This window comes from Camellia sinensis, chromosome 11 (assembly GCF_055761805.1).
Source record: "Camellia sinensis isolate YWXY chromosome 11, ASM5576180v1, whole genome shotgun sequence".
NCBI lineage: Eukaryota > Viridiplantae > Streptophyta > Magnoliopsida > Ericales > Theaceae > Camellia > Camellia sinensis.
Genome location: NC_138971.1, coordinates 67,676,019 through 67,699,796, shown reverse-complemented (window position 1 = coordinate 67,699,796; position 23,778 = coordinate 67,676,019). Strand labels below are relative to the sequence as shown.

The 23,778-nt window shown below is 35.8% G+C and overlaps 1 protein-coding gene across 1 annotated transcript; it reads left to right on the top strand.

Moving 5' to 3' along the window:
• The first annotated feature begins 17,157 nt into the window (after positions 1–17,157).
• LOC114311496 (uncharacterized) lies at positions 17,158–21,250 on the top strand. Its single transcript, XM_028257646.2, has 5 exons — positions 17,158–17,367; positions 17,668–17,834; positions 18,209–18,290; positions 18,460–18,576; positions 20,944–21,250. Exons 2-5 carry the CDS (start codon positions 17,716–17,718, stop codon positions 20,992–20,994), a joined length of 369 nt encoding a protein of 122 aa, XP_028113447.1. The 5' UTR covers positions 17,158–17,367; positions 17,668–17,715; the 3' UTR covers positions 20,995–21,250.
• Positions 21,251–23,778: the final 2,528 nt, after the last annotated feature.

Here is a 23,778-nt window from a genome sequence, read left to right as displayed (position 1 = left end):
AGTTGCCCCTTGTTTGCACGGCACCGCAGCGCATTGAATGGCAACGGAAAGTTGCCCCTTGTCTGAATGGCACCGTAGCGCATTGTAATCAGTCCTCAGAGCGATGATTGCAACCGAGCTCTCGGATACAGAAAAGACAAAGATGACTAGAACCATCACATGGACACAAGTTGAATTTGAAGTATTTTAGGGCTGGACTTCAGAATGAAGTTGCCTACGTATCCCAAACATGGGAATCAAGCCTTACGTAGTTCGGGGTTAAGGTACACTCGGGTATTTAACCTCTCCTTTTTAGGCTCTAACTTTTGCCAAGGCGCCCGATGCGGGTTTTCGACCTTGCGAGCTTTGTTTTTCTTTTCTTTTCAATTCTTTTCATTTCTTTTCTTTTCATTGATTTTCTTTTTTTGTTCTTTTCTTTCTCTTTTTTTTCTTTTTTGTATTTTTCTCTTGCTCTAACTTTTGCCTGGGTCGCCCTTCCGGGTTTTCGGCCCAGCGAGCCTCTCAAAGGGTAAAAGTGTCGCAAATCCATGCCAAATGGTTTTAGGGTTTTGAAGCCATCCGTATCCAGGAGAGTGGCTGTTGATTTGCAAGAGGACTCATCTTCGGCTCTTCGAGCACGTCTGACATCTTTGCCCCTAGTTTGAGGGGGGGCTTCTGATCTAGCTTTACAAGCTTTCTTTGATCTGATCTTCTTGATCTGACTTTGGTGCCTCTTGTCCGAGGGCTGCTTCGAATCTGGCCACACAGGCCTCATATGGCGGTTGACCATTGAACATTCTGAATTTAAGTCCGAGGTTTGAAAACAAATGGACAGAATCTTGAGGCTGAGAGCGATCCTCGGCTGCACAATCTCAAGAGCGATTCCACACAAGTCTTCACAGGACTGCGCAAAACATTTTTCGAAAGTTTTTAAGAAAGCGACAAATCGCTCGCGCTGAAGACAGTGTGGGACCAATCTGGATCAAGCCAGGATCCTTCTCAGTATTAACAAACATGATCTCATTCATTAAGGGCTTAGCACGCCTCTCTTTCCCTCAGTTTGATCAAAATTTTGCAAATCCCGAGGAATTCCTTCCTTTTCATTTTTATCACCGCAGTGTTCAAAAAGGTTTTGAAAAGCTTAGGTCATTACAATGACTTCAAGGCACAGAAAAGGCACAGCTTCTAGTCAAATATTGCCATCTCGTTTAGAATTTCTGGCACAACTGGCACACGGCAGAAGCAAACACAAGAGTGTGAAAATCACTGATGTTCATTCAAATCTGTTGGCACAACTAGCTCCCTGGCAGAAACAGACTCAAAAGGACAAACACAAAGCAAAATAGTGATATCCGAAGTAACACCCCCGGAATCACCCGACTTCAACAAAACAGGACTGACTCGATACAACAAGACAGACCCGACTGACTCAGTATGAAAAGACTGACTCAATACAAATTGAGAAGACTGACCCAATACCCAAGTCAGAAAACACAACAACTAGCATTCGTAAAATGCTCGAAACAGTGCGTGCCAAACGCCACATCCGGAGTAAACTGAGCGCCGCCCACAGGTGGTTCATCCCCTGATCACATCACATTATCCCCCACAAGTTCACTGATCCAATAACGATAGACTTTTCTGAGTTGGTGCGACGATGACCTCATTGTCAATCAGATCTTGTATTTCGTGGCGAAGACGGAAACACCTATCAGTGACATGGCCAACTTGCTGATGAAAGGCACAGTACTTGGCCGGATCATGGGAGGAAGGAAGTCTATCTGGCAGTGATCGCGGCTCCAGGGGTTTCAGATCCCCCTCTTTAATCAGGACCCTCAAGGCCGCTGATAGAGACATGTACAGTGGTGCGAACACCCTCTGGCCTCGAGGTGGGTGTTTTGAGGTTTGTGGAGTTTTGCTGGATGCACCAGCAAAGGGATTAGCAGGCGTTGACTGGGTTTGCTGATCGTTTCCGAGCACGGGATTAGGGCTGAAGGGAACATTCCTGGTACAAAGGCCCTTCTCCCGGCTTGCCCCTTGATTCAGAGTGCTCTCATTCTGAGTGGCGAAAGTGTCATCCACAGTTTTTGTGACAACCGCAAGGACTTGCTCTTTGTTCAGTCCCTCAGCTTTCAAAGCCTCAATATCCCACTGAAGGTGTTCATGGGGACCAATGCCTGCTCCTACCTTGTTCTTACCAGTCGCTTCCACTTTGTCAAGAGATTGGCCTTCTTCCAATGCAACCCGTCCCAAAGTTGGGGAGCCTTTAGACATGAACTCCCTGGTACATGATGTGGTTGATGATGGAGCCAAAACCCCAAAGGCCAGATCTGCCACAGTTCTCTGAAGATCTTCGATCATCCTCATTAGTTCAAATGTAGTAGGCTCGCGAGCCTGGTATAGCTGGGAGGTCCAGACCGGGTGCGCAACAGGCAACCTGGGCGAATGTGGTGCACCACCATCGATCTCGCCCTGCAAACTGATTCCTTGACCTAATGTGGCTGTCATAACCACAGTCTCTTCTGAATTCTGCGCCATCATAAGTCCTGCCTCGGCAAAGGGGAGACACTGGCTATTCTGTATCAACTTTGCGACTCTCTGAACCTTGAAAGGAAAAACAGGTAGCATTTCAGCCCAAAACGGATCAAACACGGGTGTAGCCGAACAACTATACCCTACTGCTGATCACTGTTCCCAAAAATCACTGTTCCCAAAATACTGAATCTGATACCCGCAGATAACTGATTCTCAATTACTGATCCCCAACAATACTGATTCTGGTGCCCTCGGGCCTGATACTCAAATGTGCAAACTGGTATATGCATTCCTGTAGAGATACACTCTAAAAGCACATAGCAAGTAAGAGAGAGCCAAAACACCCCTATGTTGGGGTAGGGTTTCCCTGTCCTATTTTGTCAGGAGCTAGGGTTTCACTACGCACGCAGCGGTTTCAAACAACCTAACATCGGGTGAGCAACCTGTCCTAGTTTGGAATGGTCACTATGGATTTCGATATGCACTAGGTCGAATGGTCAAAAAGGGTGCCCCGGTAAACCGGGGTTTGTGTTCCCATGCTGTCAGAGCCCATAACCGGTCAGCCTTATGGTCATGCCTTGACAAGACAAGCCTCCAGCAAACCGTTCAGGAATGGCAGATGGCAAACACTGTGTTCCTAGGCGCACCAATGCACATGCAATGCAAAGAGACACATAAATGAAATCAAAATAGGATATCACGAGTTCGAGTCAAGCTCTCTAAAATCCCCAGCAGAGTCGCCAGAAACTGTAGACGCGCCCGTGGGCCTCATGCTACAGTTCGGACTCGATTTGTGTCACGGTTCTAAGTCTGAACCAAAGAGTCCAAATCCGGCAAATCGTTTTGAGAAAAAACAGATTTTTGAAAAAGTAGTACCAAACATGGACTGCTTTGCCAGATACAGAGTCGCCACCTAAATATTTTAAAATGGGGGAATTTAGGAAACCCTGACTCGGTGCCGAAGGCCACGTGTCCGTCATCACCGGAGTTGTCTCGGCTCGGGAGCTTGGGTACGATCGGGGAAGGTCAGCTATGAGCACCCCCTTTCGCCCGGTCCGAAGACCGGCCTCTACTAACCGTGATATCCTTTTTTGAAAACTTTACGTGTTCTTATTCCGATTATCAGCCTAGAATTACTATGTTATGCGCACAGCAAACAAGTATAGACTAGATTGCCTAATTTGGAAATAAACATTGCATATCCGTTCGGTTTGAAAATGCTTTGGAATTTGCTACTCGCAAGTAGGCTAAAATGCGGATTTCAACGAGTCTTTCCAACTCAAACAATCCAACCTTCACCCACAGGCATTCAAAACAGTTTAACACATAAGCATCTAGCCACATGTTAAGCATGCTGTCATGGCAACATTCACACTCATGCGATATGCTAAAGCGGAAATACTTACATAGTACTCCATGCCAAAACAAAGAACTTGTTAGCAAACATGCATGATCCAAGTCCATGTTAAAAATGGCTAATGCAACACATGCAAAGATGCAATCTAAACAGGCTCGGCTAACCCTAAAATGGCATATGAAATGCTACAGGTAACATGTATTCAATTTGGAATTGAAAAGTACGATGTAGTTTGTATGATGTACCGAGCCCGGTGCATGTCAACAAATGCATGAATGCACGCATGCATAGCATAAGGTATGCTAAAATAAATGTGCCCTAATCTACCATCATAAGCAGGTAAATAAAAGGGAAGAAAGAAGTGGAGGTTGGAAGACATGCACACCACGCACACACACTTATTACAGACACGCCCTCACTCGGAGGAACCAAATAAATATTACAAATTAATTAACTACGCAAGCTAATTAAATGTTACAAATTGCCTAATTTAATTAACAAATTAAAATAGACTAAGAAAAGCAGTAAACGCCTCGGGAAACGCGCCGCCATGCATAGGCTGCCTCTGTTTTCCTTCCTTCACTCCTCTGGAGGCTGTCAAAACCTCAGGACTGCATCCTTGGACAGAGGGGATCACCACCGGCTAGATGAAATTTCCACCGGTAGTGTTGTATGATCATCGGCACCAAATGAAGTTGTCGGCAGAGAAGTTGTTGCCGGCCGGCACCTTACACTGCCGGTAGGCAGAGTATTCCTGCAGAACCTGCAACCCACAGCAACAGAGGACAAGGCAAAGCATGGCAGCACATTTCAAGGCATATATGCACCAACCATGTCTCTTATCATTGTAATGACTCAAAGGGACATGTGCCTCGGTTCTCGGACCACCAATCACGCATTTCCATGCATGATGGCCCAAAGAAGCAAGTATGCAACTTTGATTTCAAATGCATGCAAACCAAATCAAACCAAACAAGGCCCAATTCCTATCATTAAGTCAAGGAACAAGGCATGCATGTAAGATGCAATGCAACCTAAGCATGCAAGCTAAGGATGCAACATGGCATGGTGACAAGCTTATGCAAGCATACAAGCATACATATGGCAATGTAAACTAATGTTAAGGTGGTCTTATACATGAATTAGGCAGCTCCAATAAGGCCCAAAACAGTGGCCATAATGCTAAGTGCATGGAGGCAAATGACATGCAAATATGCATAGATACATGGTCCAAGACTTAAGCGTAATGAAGCAACTTTTCGACGCATTTGAAAGGCACAAACATGGACAATTTTCATGCAACTTTCAGAGGCGATAGGTGATGCAAAACAGCCCCGAAACATAACGAAACAACACTCAACGCATGGAATGAATCCCGAAATGCAAAATTAGGCACATGAAATGGCTTACAGCTATACAAAGCATGCATAATATGGACATGGAGCATGAAGACAGAAGCAAGGCAGCCCTGAGATAAGCCTTTTTACAGTTTATGGCATGGCCAAACAGCAAGCAAAGATGGGGCTAAAATGGCATACAAAAACGGCCCTAAACATGCGATTATGAAGCAACTCACAGCTGCTAACTCCAAATAGGTTAGGGCCCTTCAACAACATTGAAGAGGGACCCAAAATATGCACATTTACAGAACTGTAAAAGCCCCAAAAACAAACATGGGTAGGGCTAAGCTCTTATGCAAGAAATGGGCCAAAAGGTGGCCAAAGAAGCAAGTACGCAAAACATTCATCAAACAGCCAAAGACCCTTAATAAAACATGACAAGGGGGTCAAAATATGGCTGTTTTTAGTTCGGACCAAAGTCCAAAAACAGCAACATCAGGGGCTGCCAAGGCATGCAAAAATGGGACCAAAAAGAGAATATAAAGGCAAGTATAACATGGAGATCCGAAACAGTGTTGAGCCCTTCTTCGATGTTGAAGAAGGGCTCAAAATAAGCCTATATACAGTTTACTACATGCCCAAGAACAGATTACACATAGGCCAAAAATAACATGCAAGATTAGGGCCTAAAGGAGAGATAAAGAAGGAAGTGCTAGCTACTATCCTCAAACAGCAAGAGGTCCTCAATCAAACATGAAGAGGACCTCAAAATATGATGATTTGAAGTTTGGGTCAGAGCCCAAAGATGTAACCACAAGGGGTTAAGCTATAGGCCAAGAAAATGCACAAAAGAGGGAAAGTGGGACTCACCCTTGTAGAACCAATCTTTAGCAACCTTTGGACTGAGTTTGGGAGCTTTTAACCTCTGGAGGACAGCCTCAAGCTGCTGGAATGGGCGTTGGATGCCTTGTGCTATGAGTTGATGAAGAAATGGCCCAAGAACAAAGGTGTTTGATGGTTGAATGAGAGAGATATGGAGAGAGATGGAGGTTTGTATGTATGTATATCAGATATATGTGGTATATCTCTGGTTTTTCTTGCCTCAAGTCTCTAACCTCAACAAAGGAGGAGGAGAGGTGCTTATATAAGCAATGCTAAGCTTCTAAGACAAGCTTCAAAGGGGCCAAGGGGTTCAAGGGGGGTGCAAGGCTTCTAGAGGAAGCTAAAACAGCTGGCCAAGCTTCTCCAAGAAGCTTGGCCAAAAGGTTCAAGCTTCTAGAAGGTTAAGGGGTTCAAAGGCTCACAAGGTGCAAAACAAACACACATGCACGTGGGGGATCGATTCTGTGCATTCCAGCTGGCACAGCTGGAATCCACTCAATCTACAGAATACTCCGGAAGGTCGTCGGCTAGCAAAAATTGCCGGTCAGCAAAATAAAGTGCCGGTCGGCACAATAAATTGCCGGCCGGATAAATATAGTGCCGATGGATGGCTGGTAAGGTCAAAAAACTGCCGATTGGTGTCTAAATTGAAGCCCCGGAAGTTAGCTTTCCAATGGCGCAAACCTTGCATCAAAATTCCTCCTGTGCAAAAAGTTATGCCCTTTTCCGTGAAGCCGCGCAGATTCGATCCAACCGGGATGATGCCCGACTTCAACTGATCATATCTCCCCCACCCGGACTTGGCTCTGGGAGATTCTTGAGTGCAAAGTGAAGCCCCGGAAGTAAGCTTTCCGACGGTGGTGGCCCCATAGCTAAACTCCAAGTGTACGGATAGATAAGCCCGATTCAGCGAGGGCTGCTCGACTCGCTTCTACCCGGATTCATGCCGAACTTCTCCCAAACTAGTTTTCTCCTCTCCTTTCCTCTTTTCTTCAACTCCAAAAACCTAAACAAAGTGTTTTGAAAGATTTGCCTCTCTTCTAGCCGAAGAAACTGATTCTTTGCCCTGCACATCTCTCAACACTGAGCAAACCGTCAGTAGTGCCCAAGTCTTAAGGGCGGTCAAAAATGGGGTGTCTACAATTATCCTATTCGACCCATTCTTCAATGGACAGGCTTCTCCTTTGCTTAGGATCTGCCTTAAACCTACGAGGCAGAACATACACCATATTTATGTTAACAATAGGTAATGAGCTAAATTGGATCTAGACTAGCTCGCTTTGTGCCTCTGACCCCTTCGATGGTTTTGAACTGTTTTTAGATTTTTGGTCTCCCTTATCCATGGCAAAAACCAAAATTTAAATCTACGGGTTTGGTCTGTTCAGCCATCATAGCTTCGAACAAACCATTTTCCATTTCCTTTAAGCCATCTGGCTGGCTTTCTGGATCTTCAAACTCAGATTCACTTTCCATCAAGACGTTAGACAAGCCTACTAGACTGGCATTTTCCTTAGTTGTTAATTTAGCATTAATTCAAACCAATTATTCTCTCTTTTCTTGAGCACGATTGTATCTCACATACTCTTTCTCAACCCCTTTATCTCTACCCTTACCCTCTTTTGGGATTATTTTAATAGAGTCTTGGAGATCCTTCTGGTACCTAGTGAATTTCCTTTGGATCTTTCTTTTTTGTAATTTGGAGAGAATGGGCACCAAATCTAGCTGCCTACTCTTTGGATCCTTTAACATGAACCACTAGTTAGGCACTACAAGAGGTGGCTTAACCATTTTCAATTTCTAATCCTATTCAGTGTATTTGGTTTGAGTTTTCTGAATTAAGTTTTTTGAAAATTGAGTTTTTTGGTTTTCGTATTCTTTTGTTGTTAGTGAATATTTTTTAAATTTTAAACATTTTTTTTACTTTTTTAGATGCACCTTAGTTAGATGTATCTAAAAAGTAAAAAATTTCTGAAAAAGTATTTTAAAAAATTAATAAATACATAGAAATACAAAAAATGTACTGAATTCTTGTATTTTTTTTTTTGTATTTTTGGTATTTAGTGAATTTTTAAAAGATGTTTTTTACAATTTTTTAATTTTTAGGTGTATTTATGTTAGGTGTGTCTAAAAAGTAAAAAAAAAAATTGCTTAAAATATTAAAAAAAATTAGTAAAAACAAAAAAACACGAAAAATAAGAAAGTAAAATTTTCTGAAAAGTGTTTTCTGAAAAATGAAAACAAGCAAGCTGATTGAGGTTTAGTCTGACTTACCTTAAGCCTAGTTTGCAAAACAAACCAATCAGAGACTCTTCGTACCCAGGAATACACCTGCATTTTGCCTATGTAAGGAGTGCTTGGCCTCGAAGGTCCAACTTCTAGACTTCTCTCAAGTTTTCTCTCCTTATAAGATTGGTAGAAGGAATCCGTTCTTGAATTCCCATGGGTTCTACCACTAAATGTTCCTCTCATTCCTCTTCATCTGCTCATTATCCTTTGAGAAGGAGCCAGTGGTTCATATGGGGCATATGTTTGGTGCAGCCTGCTTCTAGGTCTCCTAGTTACAAAGCCCGGAGTATGGTCTCTAAGACTGACCTTCTCAGGTGTTCTTTTGACCCACTTGTATCCTTTCCTGCACCTGGGCAAACCCTTTAAACAACCGAAGTCTCCACAGTACATACGTTCACTGAGTGATTAGTCTATTTTTGGCCATGGGCAGAGCCAGTTTCTTCAATCTTCTGAGATTAGTTCATTTCTTTCGAAGTAAGTTCTTGCCTCATTTCATTCATCTGGACATCTAAAACATCCAATTCTCTGAGATTCAAGCCTCTTTCCAAAGTTTAAATAATTGAGTCTGGAACTCCAACATTGGCTTCCATTTCATTTACCTCTGGAAAAGGATCTTTATCAATTCCCATTGCCTTGTCAGCCTTGGTTAGAAACTGAAGCCTACCCTTCTTGATCTGCTCCTAAATCCAGTCTAAAATAATAATGCATTTTTTAATAGAATAAGACCAAGTATTATGCCATTTACAGTATATTTTACCAGTTAACTCATTCGAAGTTGGCATAACCACTCCTTTAGGAAGCTTTAGAAACTGTGCTACCAGTAAATTATCAAATATTTTATCAACTTTAGAAATATCAAAAGAGTTTTTTTCGATGAAATTCTTTCTTTTTAAACTAATGAACTATTGTAGTTTCTTTCTTAAATAAGGCATCACATATGTATGGTTCTTTGTCTACAATTTCAGCAACATCTGTTTCCATGTCAAGGTCCCTATAATAGGTCCTATATGGTGAATTGTTTCTATTATGTTCTTCTTCTAGTAACGACTCATACCTAGACACTTTATAAGTCAAATCGGCTAAGTCTCTAAAATTCGTTGCATCAAACTCCTTTCGAAGCCTAAGCTCTAAGCCATTTTGAGCCAATCTAACAAATTCAGGCTCTAGAAGAACCACTCAACACTTACTTTTGGCCCTCTTCAATGTGGCTATAAATTGAGTGGTCTTTTCTTCTGGTTGTTGGCTAAACCTTGCTAAGTCAACCATTGTGACTTTTGGCTCAATTTGGAAGAATTGTGCATGAAACATTTCCTCCATTTGTGGCCAAGTTTGAACCATACCAAGTAATAGATTGACATACCAAGCAAATGCTAGGCCAGTCATTGAACTAGGGAACAATCGAAGCTTCATATAATCATGATTCGTGTATTCCCGACACTGCCCTGTGAACTTAGCAATATGTTCTATGGTTAATTGGTTTCCATCTTCCCTAAACACGATAAAATATGGGACCTTATATCTCCTTGGAAACTCATGTAGCCTATCTACGCAACTAGGCTATGGCTTTCTATAAACTGGTGTTTGCACCCCCCGAACCATAAGACCACACACTTCTTGCACCATGTTAAGCAATTGGTCCCTAGGAATAACATTAGGGACACCTTGTGGGGCTTGATGTGGTACATATCCTTGATGGATTTGTTGTCTATGGGCTTAAGGCTGCACATTTGGTATGGCTTGCACAAAGGATGCATCCATTCAATCCAAAGGATTTATTATAGGATTTGGTGTCTGCTCATATCCTATGATGTCTTCTTCCCTAAGGTAACACATAAGGCTCTACATACACAGCCTGTGTTTCTTGAGTATTAGACACTCTTCAGTAATGCCCTGGACCAATTAGAGGTGCAGGGCTAACCGGTTTGTAGAATGATTGTGCGTTTCTTGCTCTGTTTTCGCCACTATTCTGAGTGCTACTAGGAACTGCTCTAGACTGGGTTGACATTTGAACAAGACTCCTATTACTTAAAATATGACCTATATTTTGACTCATATTTTTCAACATATTATCAATTCCTTGAACAAGTGAATCACTAAATGAATATGACCAATTTTTTAGCTTTGTTGCCATTATTTGACTTATTATGGACATCATTCCACTCAATTGTTCATTTGACAAGCTAAAAGTGTATATTGGTGGTTCACTCCTGCTCCGTCTACTCTGACCAAGTGTTTGGCCTCGAGAGGGTGCATGCTCATAAGTTTGGCCTTAAATTGCCAATATGTTAAGTAGACATATCCATTCTCGGGTGAGGATCTTCTTCTCCTTGTTGATGGCCATCTAAAGGTCAGCCAAAAGTAAAAAAAGGGGTCAGTTATGGCTTCTATTTGAAGGAAAAAAAAAAAAAAAAACCCTCTTCTTGTATTTCAATATCTTCGTCATCTAGATGTTCTTCACCTTGGCGCCATGTTCGAACTATATTTTCAACACAAAATTGGTCCCACTAGGCGTGCCAAAAAATATATGTTGGCTGTTAGAAATGTAATTCAAGCGTGCCAACAAGGATCTGAAAAGTCCTTACAGATAATAAAATGGCAATTTTTATCAAATGATTGTGTTAAGGTTCTCTTAGTCTTAATGAAGGGGATTTTACTGTGATGTGTTGAAATACGAATGAGAGGGAGGGACTAGGCGGAAATTGCAATTGATTAATTGAATAAATAATTACAAAATCTTACCTTTAGTAATGGCAACTTCGAAGCTTTAAACCAACCAAGTTCTAGAATTACAAGGCTAATCTACTCCTACGAAATGTAAGTGTAGTGCATAAAAGTAAAGTGTAGAAATTTAAAGATAAATGTAATTGACTAAGAAGTAGAGTCTAGATTTGGTCAGAGATCTCTTCAATCTTTGCTTTTATCCATTTATAGACTTCTCTTGGCGTCTTTGAAGCAGTTAGACTGTTGTCTTTCACCATGATCTCCTTCATTCTCGCTACTTCTTAGGATCATGATCTTCCTTTCGTGCATGTGTAACTACTAGTAACTGCTTCTTGTTAACTCCTTCTTCACGTGCCTCTCACATGTTGTTCATTATATTTGTCGGTTGAAGACTTGCATTCGCAGCTCACGTGGGCACCTTCAAAGGTAAGACTCTTCAGTATCTGAATACCCTTTGCTTGCCATATGTCATCTTCGCACTGGATGGTTTAAATGTAAGGCCAACAATCTCCAACTTAATATCACCACACTAATAATCTTTTCACTCAATCTCACAATACTATTAACCCCTCCATCTTATAGAGCTAAACAAACGTGACCTTAAGGTTTTTAAGAGTAAGTTCACTAATTGTAATTCTCAATGTTGGAGAATTTTAATAAAAATAAAATTATACATTAAATATATTCAATTAGAAGTTATTACAAATTAATATTTTACATAAATAGTATCAATTATATGATTTAATTCTTTATTGCTACAAAATTAATTTAGTTTTAAATGTTTCTTTTATAATCAACCATTATACAAATTTAAGTGGTTTTTTATTTAGCTCTCTAAAAAATATTTTTTATTAGTTTAAGGACATCTAGTATATGTTTGTTAGTTTAACGACGCTAAGTTTTGTGAACAAAACTATCCTTAGTCTAGTTTCATTATTCTACCATCTCCAACCGATATTGCATGCTACTGATACTACTATTTTCGGTTGCCACCTCCGATTGCCGATGATTACCTTCAGTCGCTAGCGATAATTTTTGCGTGACCATCGCCAGGCCATTTTTCAATAACTCTCAAAAGAAGTGAAATTTCACTAACGTAGAGCAATAAAATTCTCTGGTCACTCTTCAATTACTTTACTAAGTTAGTCAAATTTATTTATTTTCAAAACATAAAAATTTTAAATTAATAGCTAAAAGTGCAATAAAATTTCACTTACTAAAAGAGGTGACAAAAGTAACAGTACAGTAGAATACGATTAAATTTTAATCAAAAAAATTATTGTAAGTGATATTTCGTTGTGCGTTGTTACTATAATTTTGCATTGACAATTTCTCACGATGAAATTTCATGAAGTCGATTTTTTTTTGTCATGATGAAATTTCACTGTCCAACAATGAAATTGAACTATTTTGAACAAAAAGTTAAAAAAAAAAAAAGAATATATATATATATAGAGAGAGAGAGAGAATAGAAATCAAACTGTGCAACAAGTTGTACTATTATTAGTTTTTACGCTAATAAACTAAGTAGAGTCAATGACAATGAGGTAATGGAGGTACGAACGATGGTTACGAACAATGACTCGGTTTAGATCAAGACTATAGTTGCGAATGGTGATGACTCTTTTTAGATTTGGATGGTAGTTGTGAACGACAATAATAACGACTGCAGTGATTGCAAATCTAGAAAAAGTGACGATGAGAAGGTGCAATTGAGGCATCGACGAATGTATGATGTTGAAGCATCGGTGCTTGAGAGAGAGACGTAAAAGGAGAAAAATATGGAATTGTTGTAAGACTTTTAGGGTTTTAGGATATTTTTGACCATTTCGCTCAAAAATTTTTCCTATCCTTTAAAATTTTAAAAACTTAGGGACCTTAACTAGCATGCAAACTTTTAATGTTCTCAATCTCTTACAGAAATGTGTAAAGGGATCTATTCCTAATTTTTCCTAGTTTAATTTACAAAATGAATAAATATTTATTGAGAGTTAATTCTTTTTATTAGAGAGGCTCCTTTATAAACTTATCTTCCACGAACTACATGAAACAAGTGTTTTTTGGTAAGAATAAAATAAGGAGACTTGAGATTTTAAAAAAACAAAAAATAAAAAACTCTTTCTATATTTGTATATATATTCTTGATTTTGTAAACAACTTTGATTCATAACTTGTCCATATCCTCTTGGTACACATAAACACTAGACAAGAAAAGTTGAGTGCTTGGGTTGTATCTTAGAGTCGTTGCATTCTAGTTGTGCCTCAACATGAAGAGAAACAACAATTTTAAAACAATCACTACATGCCTCTCAATTTCACAGGTCAATTATTCCTTACTTTCTATTTTTTATTTTGCATCAAAATTTTGTATGTTATTGTGTGGAGAAAAACTTACCACACTCCGCAATGATGTTGAATTGCTTGGACCGTGAAGGTTGGTTTGTTTGAAACATATACACATACACACACAAAAGAAAGGACTTAGCCAATATAAAAATAAGCACAAAAAAGTATAAGTTATTGTGTACCTCGTTGGGTTGGATTGCCTTGCTTATATAAGCTTAATTTCTTATTGTTTTAGGCAGTTTAGAAATTTTTGCCACTCATTAATGTTTCGTTTCGTATGGAATCGTGTCTTACGTCTATAAATTTCTAGAATTAGATAATTCCACGTTTAATGGAATGTGGGTTGATCTATTTTTAAAATATTTGTGTAACCTAAACAATTTCTTTTTTTTTTTTTTTTTTCTTTGCAAAAAACAAGAAACTTAATTCTTATTTATGTAATAGAAAATAAAAAGAGTAAAAGTTAGCCTATTAGATGTAATGAATGAGTTTAGAGTCTTATCTATTGTGCAACACACTTTCTCTTCCCTTAAGGCATTTCAAATTTTCACATTTTTTCATCAAATTTAAATTTAATAAAATAAATGTTCAAAAATTATCTTCAATTCTTTCATCGATTTATCAAAGCAATGAAGAAATTTTTTTTTTTCATCAAATTAAAAATTTATCAAATCTTCAATCAAGTTTGAATCTGATGTATGTTTTAAAATAAAGCATTGGTTATGATTTTTTTTTTTGTCAAATTTAATAACTAAATAAATAAATAAGGGATTGGGATAAGAGAAAAAAATTAATAAAATATTTCATATCAAATCAATTTTTTATTTGAATTCAAAATCAAATTAAATATAAAAAAAATATTCATAAAAGGTTAAAAATTCTCCTACACCTCTCATCTCACACAGGGTAAAAAGGGGCAATATCATCTAAAATTCTTTAAAAAATTAATAAGGACAAATTACCTACAAGCCCTTTTTGAAAAGTGTATGTTCTATTTAATTTCAAAACTTTTTGGATACACTCAAAAGTCTTGTGCGCATTTTTCTTCTCCTCTTTCTTTGCACCTTACTTCTTCTTTTTATCTCTCTTTCTCTGATATCCGATGACAACTACGATCACGTCTTCCTTCTTTTCTTTCTCTTTCAAATCTACAGTCACCAGCGACCATTGATTGGGGTTCACCGGCAACCACTGGGCACCGACTCTTTACTTCGCGTTCACCGATAACAAAGGAGATGAGTTTCCAATGACGAAGATGAGTAGATCTACTCAAATCTGATGTAGATTTACATCAGATCTGAATAGATTTACATCAGATCCGGCTAAATTTAAACCAAAACTAGTTGTTAGAGTATAAGCCTCTCTCTATATTTGTCTCTTTCCTTTGATCCTTCAGTTTTCTTACTTTTTCTATAATACACTTCTATTTTCTTGTTTTAACAGAGAAAATTTTCAAATTTTGAAAAAGTTATTTTCGAGTTTTAGTTACAAGTGATGAAAATTGTAAAATTTTACAGTTTTAGTTTTTTAAGTGCTGAAATGAATCCCACTTTCAAATTATAAAATTTTACATTTTCATGACATTTTTTAGAACTGTAAAATTTTACAATTTTGTAACATTATTTAGAACTGTAAAATTTTGCAGTTTCATAACATGTTTTCAGTTTGATTAATAAGGATAAATACTTACTAGAATCATGCTCTGAAACTGTAATATTTTACAGTTTCAAAGTTTACTTTTCAGTTTGATCAATATTGAAAATTATTTGCTTAAACCCCATAAAAATTGAAAATAACATGTTTTTTTTCCCATTATTGTTGTTTGTTGTTGTTACGCTTTTTTCTTCTTTTAGTTTATCAATATTTAGTACATTTTGATATGTTTTTTTCGCTCTAATTTCTCCATTTATTCTTTTTTTTTTTGTAATATTCTGAACATTCTGGTGAGTCTCTGGCGATGTTCTTGACATCCAGCTAACGTTCTAGACATTCTGATGACTTTCGCTAACATTCAAAACACTCCAACGATACTGCGGCGACTTCCCAATGATGTTAAACATTCTGACGAGTTTTAGGTAACCGTCTAATAGGAGTCCAGCAGTGATGGAATGTATTAGCGTCTTTAAATTATTATTTTTTTTTAAAAAAAAAGGATTTTTTGATAACAATTAAAAATTTATAAAACTAATTGGTGCAAGTATTTTGTTTTAAAACTAAATGAGTTTTGAACTTTATGTATGACACATACTGCTAAGTTCCCAAAATAATAATAAAAATAAAATGGGATAATTATAAATAAAAAATATATAGCAAAATAAAAAAAAAATAAAAAAAAAAATAAAAAAAACTCAAGATTTGAGTCTTATAACAAAATAAGTCTTGAATTTTTTATTTTATCAATTTAAATATCAATTTTTTGATTCGTTTTCAATGTAAACCATTTGCTTATTTTTTATAAGTAAAATTGACAAAAAAATATACTTTAGTCATTAAACCCAATGAAAATGAGCATTTTTGACATTTTTCATATACTTGATATTGAATTTAATGACTAATTTTTTTTTGTTAATTTTACTTAACGTTAAAGTTGAATAATGGTTTAGATTGAAAATATATCAAAATATTAGAATTTAAATTGATAAAATTAAATATTAAAAATTGAAAAATCTAAAAACCCCAAGATATTGATTTGTGCTGTTGTTTTAATTTTAAATAACGAATGACAATCGCAATCAAACAATCAAAGACAAACCGACACAACGATTTAACATAGAAAAATCATAATTAGAGCGCCTTCAATTGCGATAAAAAAATCACAACCAAAGCCACAAAACAATCCACTAAAAGATAAAAAAGAATTACACAAGTGTACTCTCAATTACCTAGCGAATCTACACCCGAATTGAACCGACCCTTATGCACTTCTTCCACCACCGTCTTTACCTCGGAATTGTCTTGCCCAATGTTGAATCTATAATGCTGATGTCGAACCCATGATGATGAGCCACCACGGAATCTACCAAAGCTTCAGGCCCAAATTCTCGGAATCCAACGAAATACAACTCTCACTTTTGTGAATAAACGAAAACAAATCCTTGATGATGTTGATATGAAGTTCACGGATTCATTGATCACTCTTAAATCATCAAGGAAACACTCATAAAGCACCTTCCAATGTAAAACACTTTGTTTTTTTCTTCCTTTTTACTGGACGGCTCAAACCTTAAAAACAGCAAACTGCACACTTTATGGTAAATTGAATCACAAAGACCGCTCAAGCGGTGTGAGAAAAAACGGTACAAAATATATAGGTTAACCGCTCAAGCGACCACTTCATCACTCAAGCAAACTCATTAAAACGCATGTCCATCGCTCGAGCCAAGACTCCACCGCTCGAGCGCATATAAGATGCTTTCAAAAGTTTGGACGCTCTGCAAAAGTACTGGATGATCATTTTCTTCGCTTGAGCGCACAAATAACCGCTCAAGCGGCCAAATAGCTCAACTCCAGTACATAGTCAGTGAAGTGACAAACATAAAAAAATCAGGATCACAAACTCATCTGCATAAGCACAATTCAAGTTAGATTCGTATTTAAATACTCATAATCTCACTGAAATAAAAGAACAAATAAAATTACAACTGAAATGAGTTTTGTCAAACGAGATTAATTTTTTTTTAATTGAGACTCAAATCTTGAAGTTTTATTTATTTTTATTTTTTTTAATTTTCCCTAATAAAAGATAAAGATAGTCGAAATTTGTGGCTAAGTACGTCGTTTTATTATTTCAAGTTTCAAACCACCAGCCATTGAAGTTTGGATGATTATTTTGTCCTTCCCAACTGAAACCCATTGACAGACCTTCTTCTTCTTCCTCTCCATGGCAAGAGGAGGCCAAACTTAATTGAGATTTTTCCCACTGTAAGCTCTCGCTCTCTCTCTCTCTCTCTCTACATACAATATACTTATGTCTCTCACATGTATATATATACAATGTGTATATTTGTTTCAACATTTGTATATGTATGTTTATACAATTGTAAAATCGAAACAACTTTCTATACTTTGCAAAGAATAAATATATATATATATATATTGAAAAAAAAAAACAACTGTGGCAATTTTTGTTTTTCTTGGAAGGCAGGTGTTAGTAGTTAATGAAACTTAATGCACACAAGGTGTTTGGTTTAATGTCTAAACGAGTTTGTATTTGTTTCTCAGGAATATATATATATATATATATATATGTACTTGTTGTGATAATCAATCATGAATCTCTATGATGGGTGCAAGGAGATACTGAAGATCCAAAAGTTTAGGAGAATTGTATCCTATGCTGGGTTTTATTGCTTTGTCACCGTCTTAAGCTATGCTTACAACAGTAATACGTAAGTGGAATCCTTATATCTGGAAGTTATTTACCAAACCTGACTTCTTTCAATCAATTATTTCCCAAATGCATGTTGTTTTCAACATATTTTTCCCAAATCGAAGTTGTCGTGTCATGGAGTTATGTTTTCAAAACATGAAAACACAACTTCGGGCTTGAAGCAAAGTCTTGTTTTCGCAACACGGAATCAATTAAATTAAATTATTTTACAACTCCCTAAAGTTGTGTTTTCACAACTTCACAAAATAACGTGGGTTAAGAAAATAATTCAAAATGCTTGAGTTTGGGAAATATGTTATCAAAACATGTGAGTTTGATACAAAGAAGTCCATGTTTGGGTTTTAATCATTTCTATTTAATTGGGTTCTGCAGGACTAGAGCTGGGTTCTCTAGAGATGACCAATTCTATGCATCTTACCCAGCTGGAACTGAGCTCCTAACTGACTCTGCTAAGGTCAGCTATACACATTTTGTATATAGGTTACATGTTTTTTCTTGATCTTCTTTTGTGTTGTGTTTGAATCCCAGATTTGTGGAACAAAAAGAAATGGGAATTTCTCTTCCCATTTCTTTTCCTTGCACAAATTCCTCCACAAATCTATGATCTTTTTATTTGTCACTAGTTATATAAAGCTGCACTTGGCAATTGCTTTGAAGAGGAAGAATGGGGACCTGTTCAATGGTGCATCATGGCTAAACACTTCGAACGCCAAGGAAAATCACCATATGCATATCATGCAGTAAGTTCAATGAAAGTAATTATTGGTTACTATTCCCTCCAATCTTGCCAGATGTATTTTATAATTTATATGCTTTTACTTGCAAAAGTCATAGCATGTGAATTTATACAAAAACTGAGTGGTTTCATTGTGTTCTGCATTTACATGATCTAAGATTTCCTGTTATAACCAAGTCTGAGAAATGAGACATAGTATCACATTTACGTTGTGTTTGGATCATGGATTTGGATAGGGATTTGGATAGGAAACGAAAACGGAAACGAGAAAAAATTTAGCTTATATTGGCATTTGCCTTACCTTTTCCCTTTCCCTTTCCCTTGGTAGTATAAACAAGTCTAAGAAATGAGACATAGTATCACATTTACACCGTGTTTGGATCAACACAGCCTTAGTAGTATAAAACAGTTCCATTGGAATCCTAAGGTGACGGTAACTTATCAGTCTTTTGATTACTCCCATTTCTATAATGACCCTATTCTGGACAATCAATGCACACTATTGGGTGCCAGAGTGGATGTAATTGAACTGCTTAACTTCTGCTGGTAATTCGAAGAGGCTAAAATATATGAATTCTTAGGTAAGAAAGGGGTTAATTTTTATGAGTGATATCTGGTTGACACTAAAAAAAGTAATCCTTTTAATAAGAAGACGCAGAAAGTGCCTATGTAAAAATAAATTTGTCTTCAATGCATCATAGTTTGTATTGTAGTTCTAAAACTATACCTAGTTGTTTGTTGTAAGATTCTGTTTGTGGCCTTTAAAAGTGCAGTACTTTAGTTTTTGGCATATTATTGGGCAATAGAACTATGGATATTTATAAAATGGTGGGAGTACTTAGTTGCACAAAGTGGGGGCAGGGGAGCAGAGACACATAGGAGAGTCAAAAGTTGGGAGCATCTAGCGGAGCATTTTATGTATTTCATATATAAATTTATTGTCAGAAATATTTTGTTACTTAATTGAAATATTTATGTTAAATGTCTACATTATACTTGCACTTAAATTGTTAAACATAATTATAGTAAATTTCTCGTTACAAAAATAACAATTCATTATCAAAAGCATATATTTTTACTCCTCAATCCTCATGAATCCAAATTGAAAGTTTGTCAAAAAATGCTCATCCTTTTAATTCCTAAGGAAAAAGTCAAAATTTAGGATAAATATATGTTCTCTATAGATTTCCTTGTGCCTTGGTAGCTTTTCTTTTTTTTCTTGGGAATTCATATGTTTGAGTAGTGCCATCCCAATTGGTACCGCAATTCTATCTCAATGGGAATGAGGTTACTGACAAGATTTAACTTTTAATTGTAGAATCGCAGTTCTAGAGTAGAAACGTCATTCCTAAAAGGAGTTTCGTGCAACTAAGGGTCGTCCCCCAATGGATAGGCTTAAAAAAAAACAATAGTTGTTTTAGGATGCTTAAATCTCTGAGAATCACCAATTTTTGGAAGGAAGTAGATTATGTCACCCTGAATGCAAGTTCCTCCGGCCAATTATAAGTTTCCAGGTTGAAAGCATTTGATTACGGAGTTTTTTTTCTTGAGATGCAACATTGGATTTTCGGAGCAAGTTCTTGTGTTTCTGATCCTATGTTTAACTTGAGTAATTTGCCTGAAATTCTGAATTCCTAAAATAGTGGCCATAAATTGGATAGTTCAGAGAGGAAAGCACGACATGACTGAAAATTTTCTCAACCTGCCATGTCAAAATTTGAGCTTGAAGGAAATATGGGGATTGGAAAGATGTATGTTCAGTATTATTGTCGTACAAAATGAATGTTAGTCATTCATCAAACACTGTAAGCATCATGTCTTTATATGTTGAAGTCTGTATATATGTCATATGATCGTTATACTCAAATCGAATTGTTTACCATTAGAAAAACTTCGTTGTGAAAATTGAAATCCTTTCAGGCGAACTTTAGTAATTCTCTATTTTAAGAGGTAGTCTCTCTCTCTCTCTCTCTCTCTCACACACACACACACACACACACACACACACATATAAATGAACAACTGCCACCTTCACCTTCCCTAAGGAAAGCATTGAAAAGCTAATTTGGATCATGGTGGGAGACACAGAAACTCAGCAGCCTAACTTCAGAGCAGAACATAATCCTTTCAATCAAATATGAGGATTGATCTAAACATTGACCATATGGTTACTGAATTGGCTCTTGTGCCAATTTACATAGTTTATACCAGTGATATTAAATCATCCATGCGGTTCACATATTATGAAAAAAATCACAAAATCAATTGGTAGTAATTTACTGTAAATATGCTCAGAACTCAGATTTGTACAGAATAAAAGGTTTACAGTGCTTAACCTTTTTCTTTCTTTTTTCCCCTTCCCGTGCTGCAGCAATACATGGCGCACCTTGCCTCTCTTGGGCAAGTTGATGGAAGTGGCTAGTGGAAGTATACGATACAATTCCCTCACAAGAAGTCTCACCCGTATTTGTCGTGAGTCGTGGCAATTGGAAGTTATTAATGCCTAAAGCGAAAGCATTTATCAGGGCATGGTCTTGTAATGCTAACATTTTCTGAAGGACTTCTTTTCTTGATATCTAGAAGTTGCATTAAACCACATTTGTTCATCTAGCTCGAATGGCATTCTTTGAAAGTCCTTTTGGTGACAATGTTAAGCTGCATTTTTTCATTGCTTGCAACTACTTCTCAGAAAATCATTTTTAAACTCTTTCAATTAAAACCTAAATTTAAAGTGTCTTAGAAGTGAATAGGAAGGGAATGTAGCACTTTGAATTGGTTTTTCTTGTAGGCAGATTTTTTATTTATTTATTTATTTTTATTTTTTTTATGCAGAGGTTTCATCCGATAAAAGGTTGATATATCTTTACAAAAGCAAAATATGAGAAGTTGTAGCTTTATTATTTTATTTTGGGTGAATTTCACTTTACTCTCTTAAGATTTACTTCATGTGCAGTTTCTGTCCTTATAATTTGAAAATAAACACATAATCGCCTATAATTCTTTATAATTTAGAAATAAACACATAACCTCCTATGATTTGTGTACAAAAGTACATCATGAGATATTCCATCCAAATTGATAATAAGTGTGAAACTGTATCTGGATATAAGAGAGTTATATACTAATAACTCGATATCATTAGATACATTGCACGTGGCATTTTGAGTCCCAATAAAATGATGAAAACGGTAGTGGTCTATATAATGATTTTGGAAAATTTTATTCATGCAAAAAATTCATATAAAAAATTTTACAATAATGATGTGACAATATCATTATTATAAATAAATAAATATATATATATATATATATATATTTATTTAAGTGAATGATCCATAATGAGTTATATCATTATGTATAAAAATTATGTATGAATTTTTTGTTTTTATAGTATTACTCAATGATTTTACTTATTTATAAGGGTTTTTGGAGATAAGCTCCTCTCAATACTTTCATCTCTTCATATCTCTCTCGTAGGCCCCAATTCAGATTCGCACCAATAATCCAAACCGTCTATCTTATAAGTTTCGTAATAAAGGTCATCTATGTAAAAAATAAGTTTTATTGAAAAATTATAAATACAGGAACAAAAAATATTTCATTTTATAAAATGAATATTTTAAGTTCACAATCACATTTGTCATCCATATTATCAAAGAAAATGCAATTTTTTCTTAATTTTATAGGGTATGTTTGGTTTGGATTTGTAGAGTGATTTTTTCTAAAAAATTTGTTTGATTTGTAAATTTTTCAAAATAATTTCGAAAATCATTCTCTCTTACCTATCAAACAATTACTTTTTCTCTCTCCTCTCTCATTCTCAATCACTTTTTCTTTCACACACATCTACTCAATTATAACAAAATATCAAATCATTCTATAACTCCAAACTCCAAAACTACTTTCAAAATACACAACCAAACAAACTAAAAAAAATTCTAAACTCTCTCCTTAAAATTTTTAAAAACTACTCTCCCAATTTTTAAACTCTCTATCATTTTTCGATGAAACTCATTTTTTTGATAATTTTTATTACAAAACTTACAAGATAGACGGTTTGGATCATCGGTACGGATTTGAATTGGAGTCTATAATGGTATGGAGAGATAAAGATATGAAGGAAAATTTATCCCAAGTCTTTTTGCTTAGTTGGTTAACGGTATAAATGATGTATTTTAATTTATAAATCACATAGAATTGTGTATTTATTTCTAAATATTAGGGGGAAAGGTGCACAAGGAGTAACAAGTAGTTGAAATTTGCCCATCTATTTTTATAGTTGGATAAATTATACTTTGTTCATTTTATGTTGGTCTTTTTCTTACTTTAGCCTTTAAATTTTATTTTCTTTTCTTTTTTATATTTTGACCTTCCATGTTTCAAGTTTTTCACTTTACTCCTAGAGATAACTTTTGTTCCAAAATTAAACAAAAAAAAAGTTACAATAATTGTTATATAACATAAAAAATATATTATTGTATTAGATTTTAAGTTTATGTCGGAGGTATGAATTATATATAATAAAATATTTTTATACCACGTAATTGTTAATATATTATTTTTTGTCTAATTTTAAACAGAAATTAACTTCAAGAGTAAAATGAAAAGAAAAAAAAATTAAAATATAAAAGGTCAAAGTGAAAAAAAAAAATTAAAAACTAAAATAAAAAAGTGGCGGACAAACCTAAAAAGGGTAAAGTGTAATTTACCTTTCTAATCTTTTGGTAAAAGGAAAGGGCAAAAAAAGTATGAAGTAACTCCACCGCTAGTGTGGATGTAAACTTTGTTAATTATCTCTACAGAAGTTAAGATGGTATTTCATTTTTTGTGACGCGTTTTGTATCGCCACTTGCGAGGATATTCATAAGAAATAATCATTAATAAAAGGGTAAATTACAAATATATCCTATGAGGTTTGCTTAAAATACGAATTGTCTCTTGTGATTTAAAAAATTATAAATATTTTTCTGTCAGAATTTTTTATTTAACAAAATTAATTAAGAAAATGAAATTTCTAACTGTTCACTTATACAATAATAAAATTATCTGAATTATTAATTGAAACAAAATTTTAACATTATTAAAATTTGTTAATTAACTTGATAATTTAATAATAAAAAAACTTATTTGTAATGAAATTAAAAACCTTGAGGATATAATATAATTTCTAGAATCACATAGGGTAATTTGTAATTTAAGTAAATTT

What these genes read in the sequence shown, in the direction of transcription:
- LOC114311496 (XM_028257646.2), top strand. Translation starts at nt 17,716, where the DNA reads ATGAATCTCTATGATGGGTGCAAGGAGATACTGAAGATCCAAAAGTTT. An exon ending in TCCTAACTGACTCTGCTAAG is followed by an intron (nt 18,291 to 18,459) that starts GTCAGCTATACA and finishes ATTTGTCACTAG; the next exon opens with TTATATAAAGCTGCACTTGG. An exon ending in CACCATATGCATATCATGCA is followed by an intron (nt 18,577 to 20,943) that starts GTAAGTTCAATG and finishes CCCGTGCTGCAG; the next exon opens with CAATACATGGCGCACCTTGC.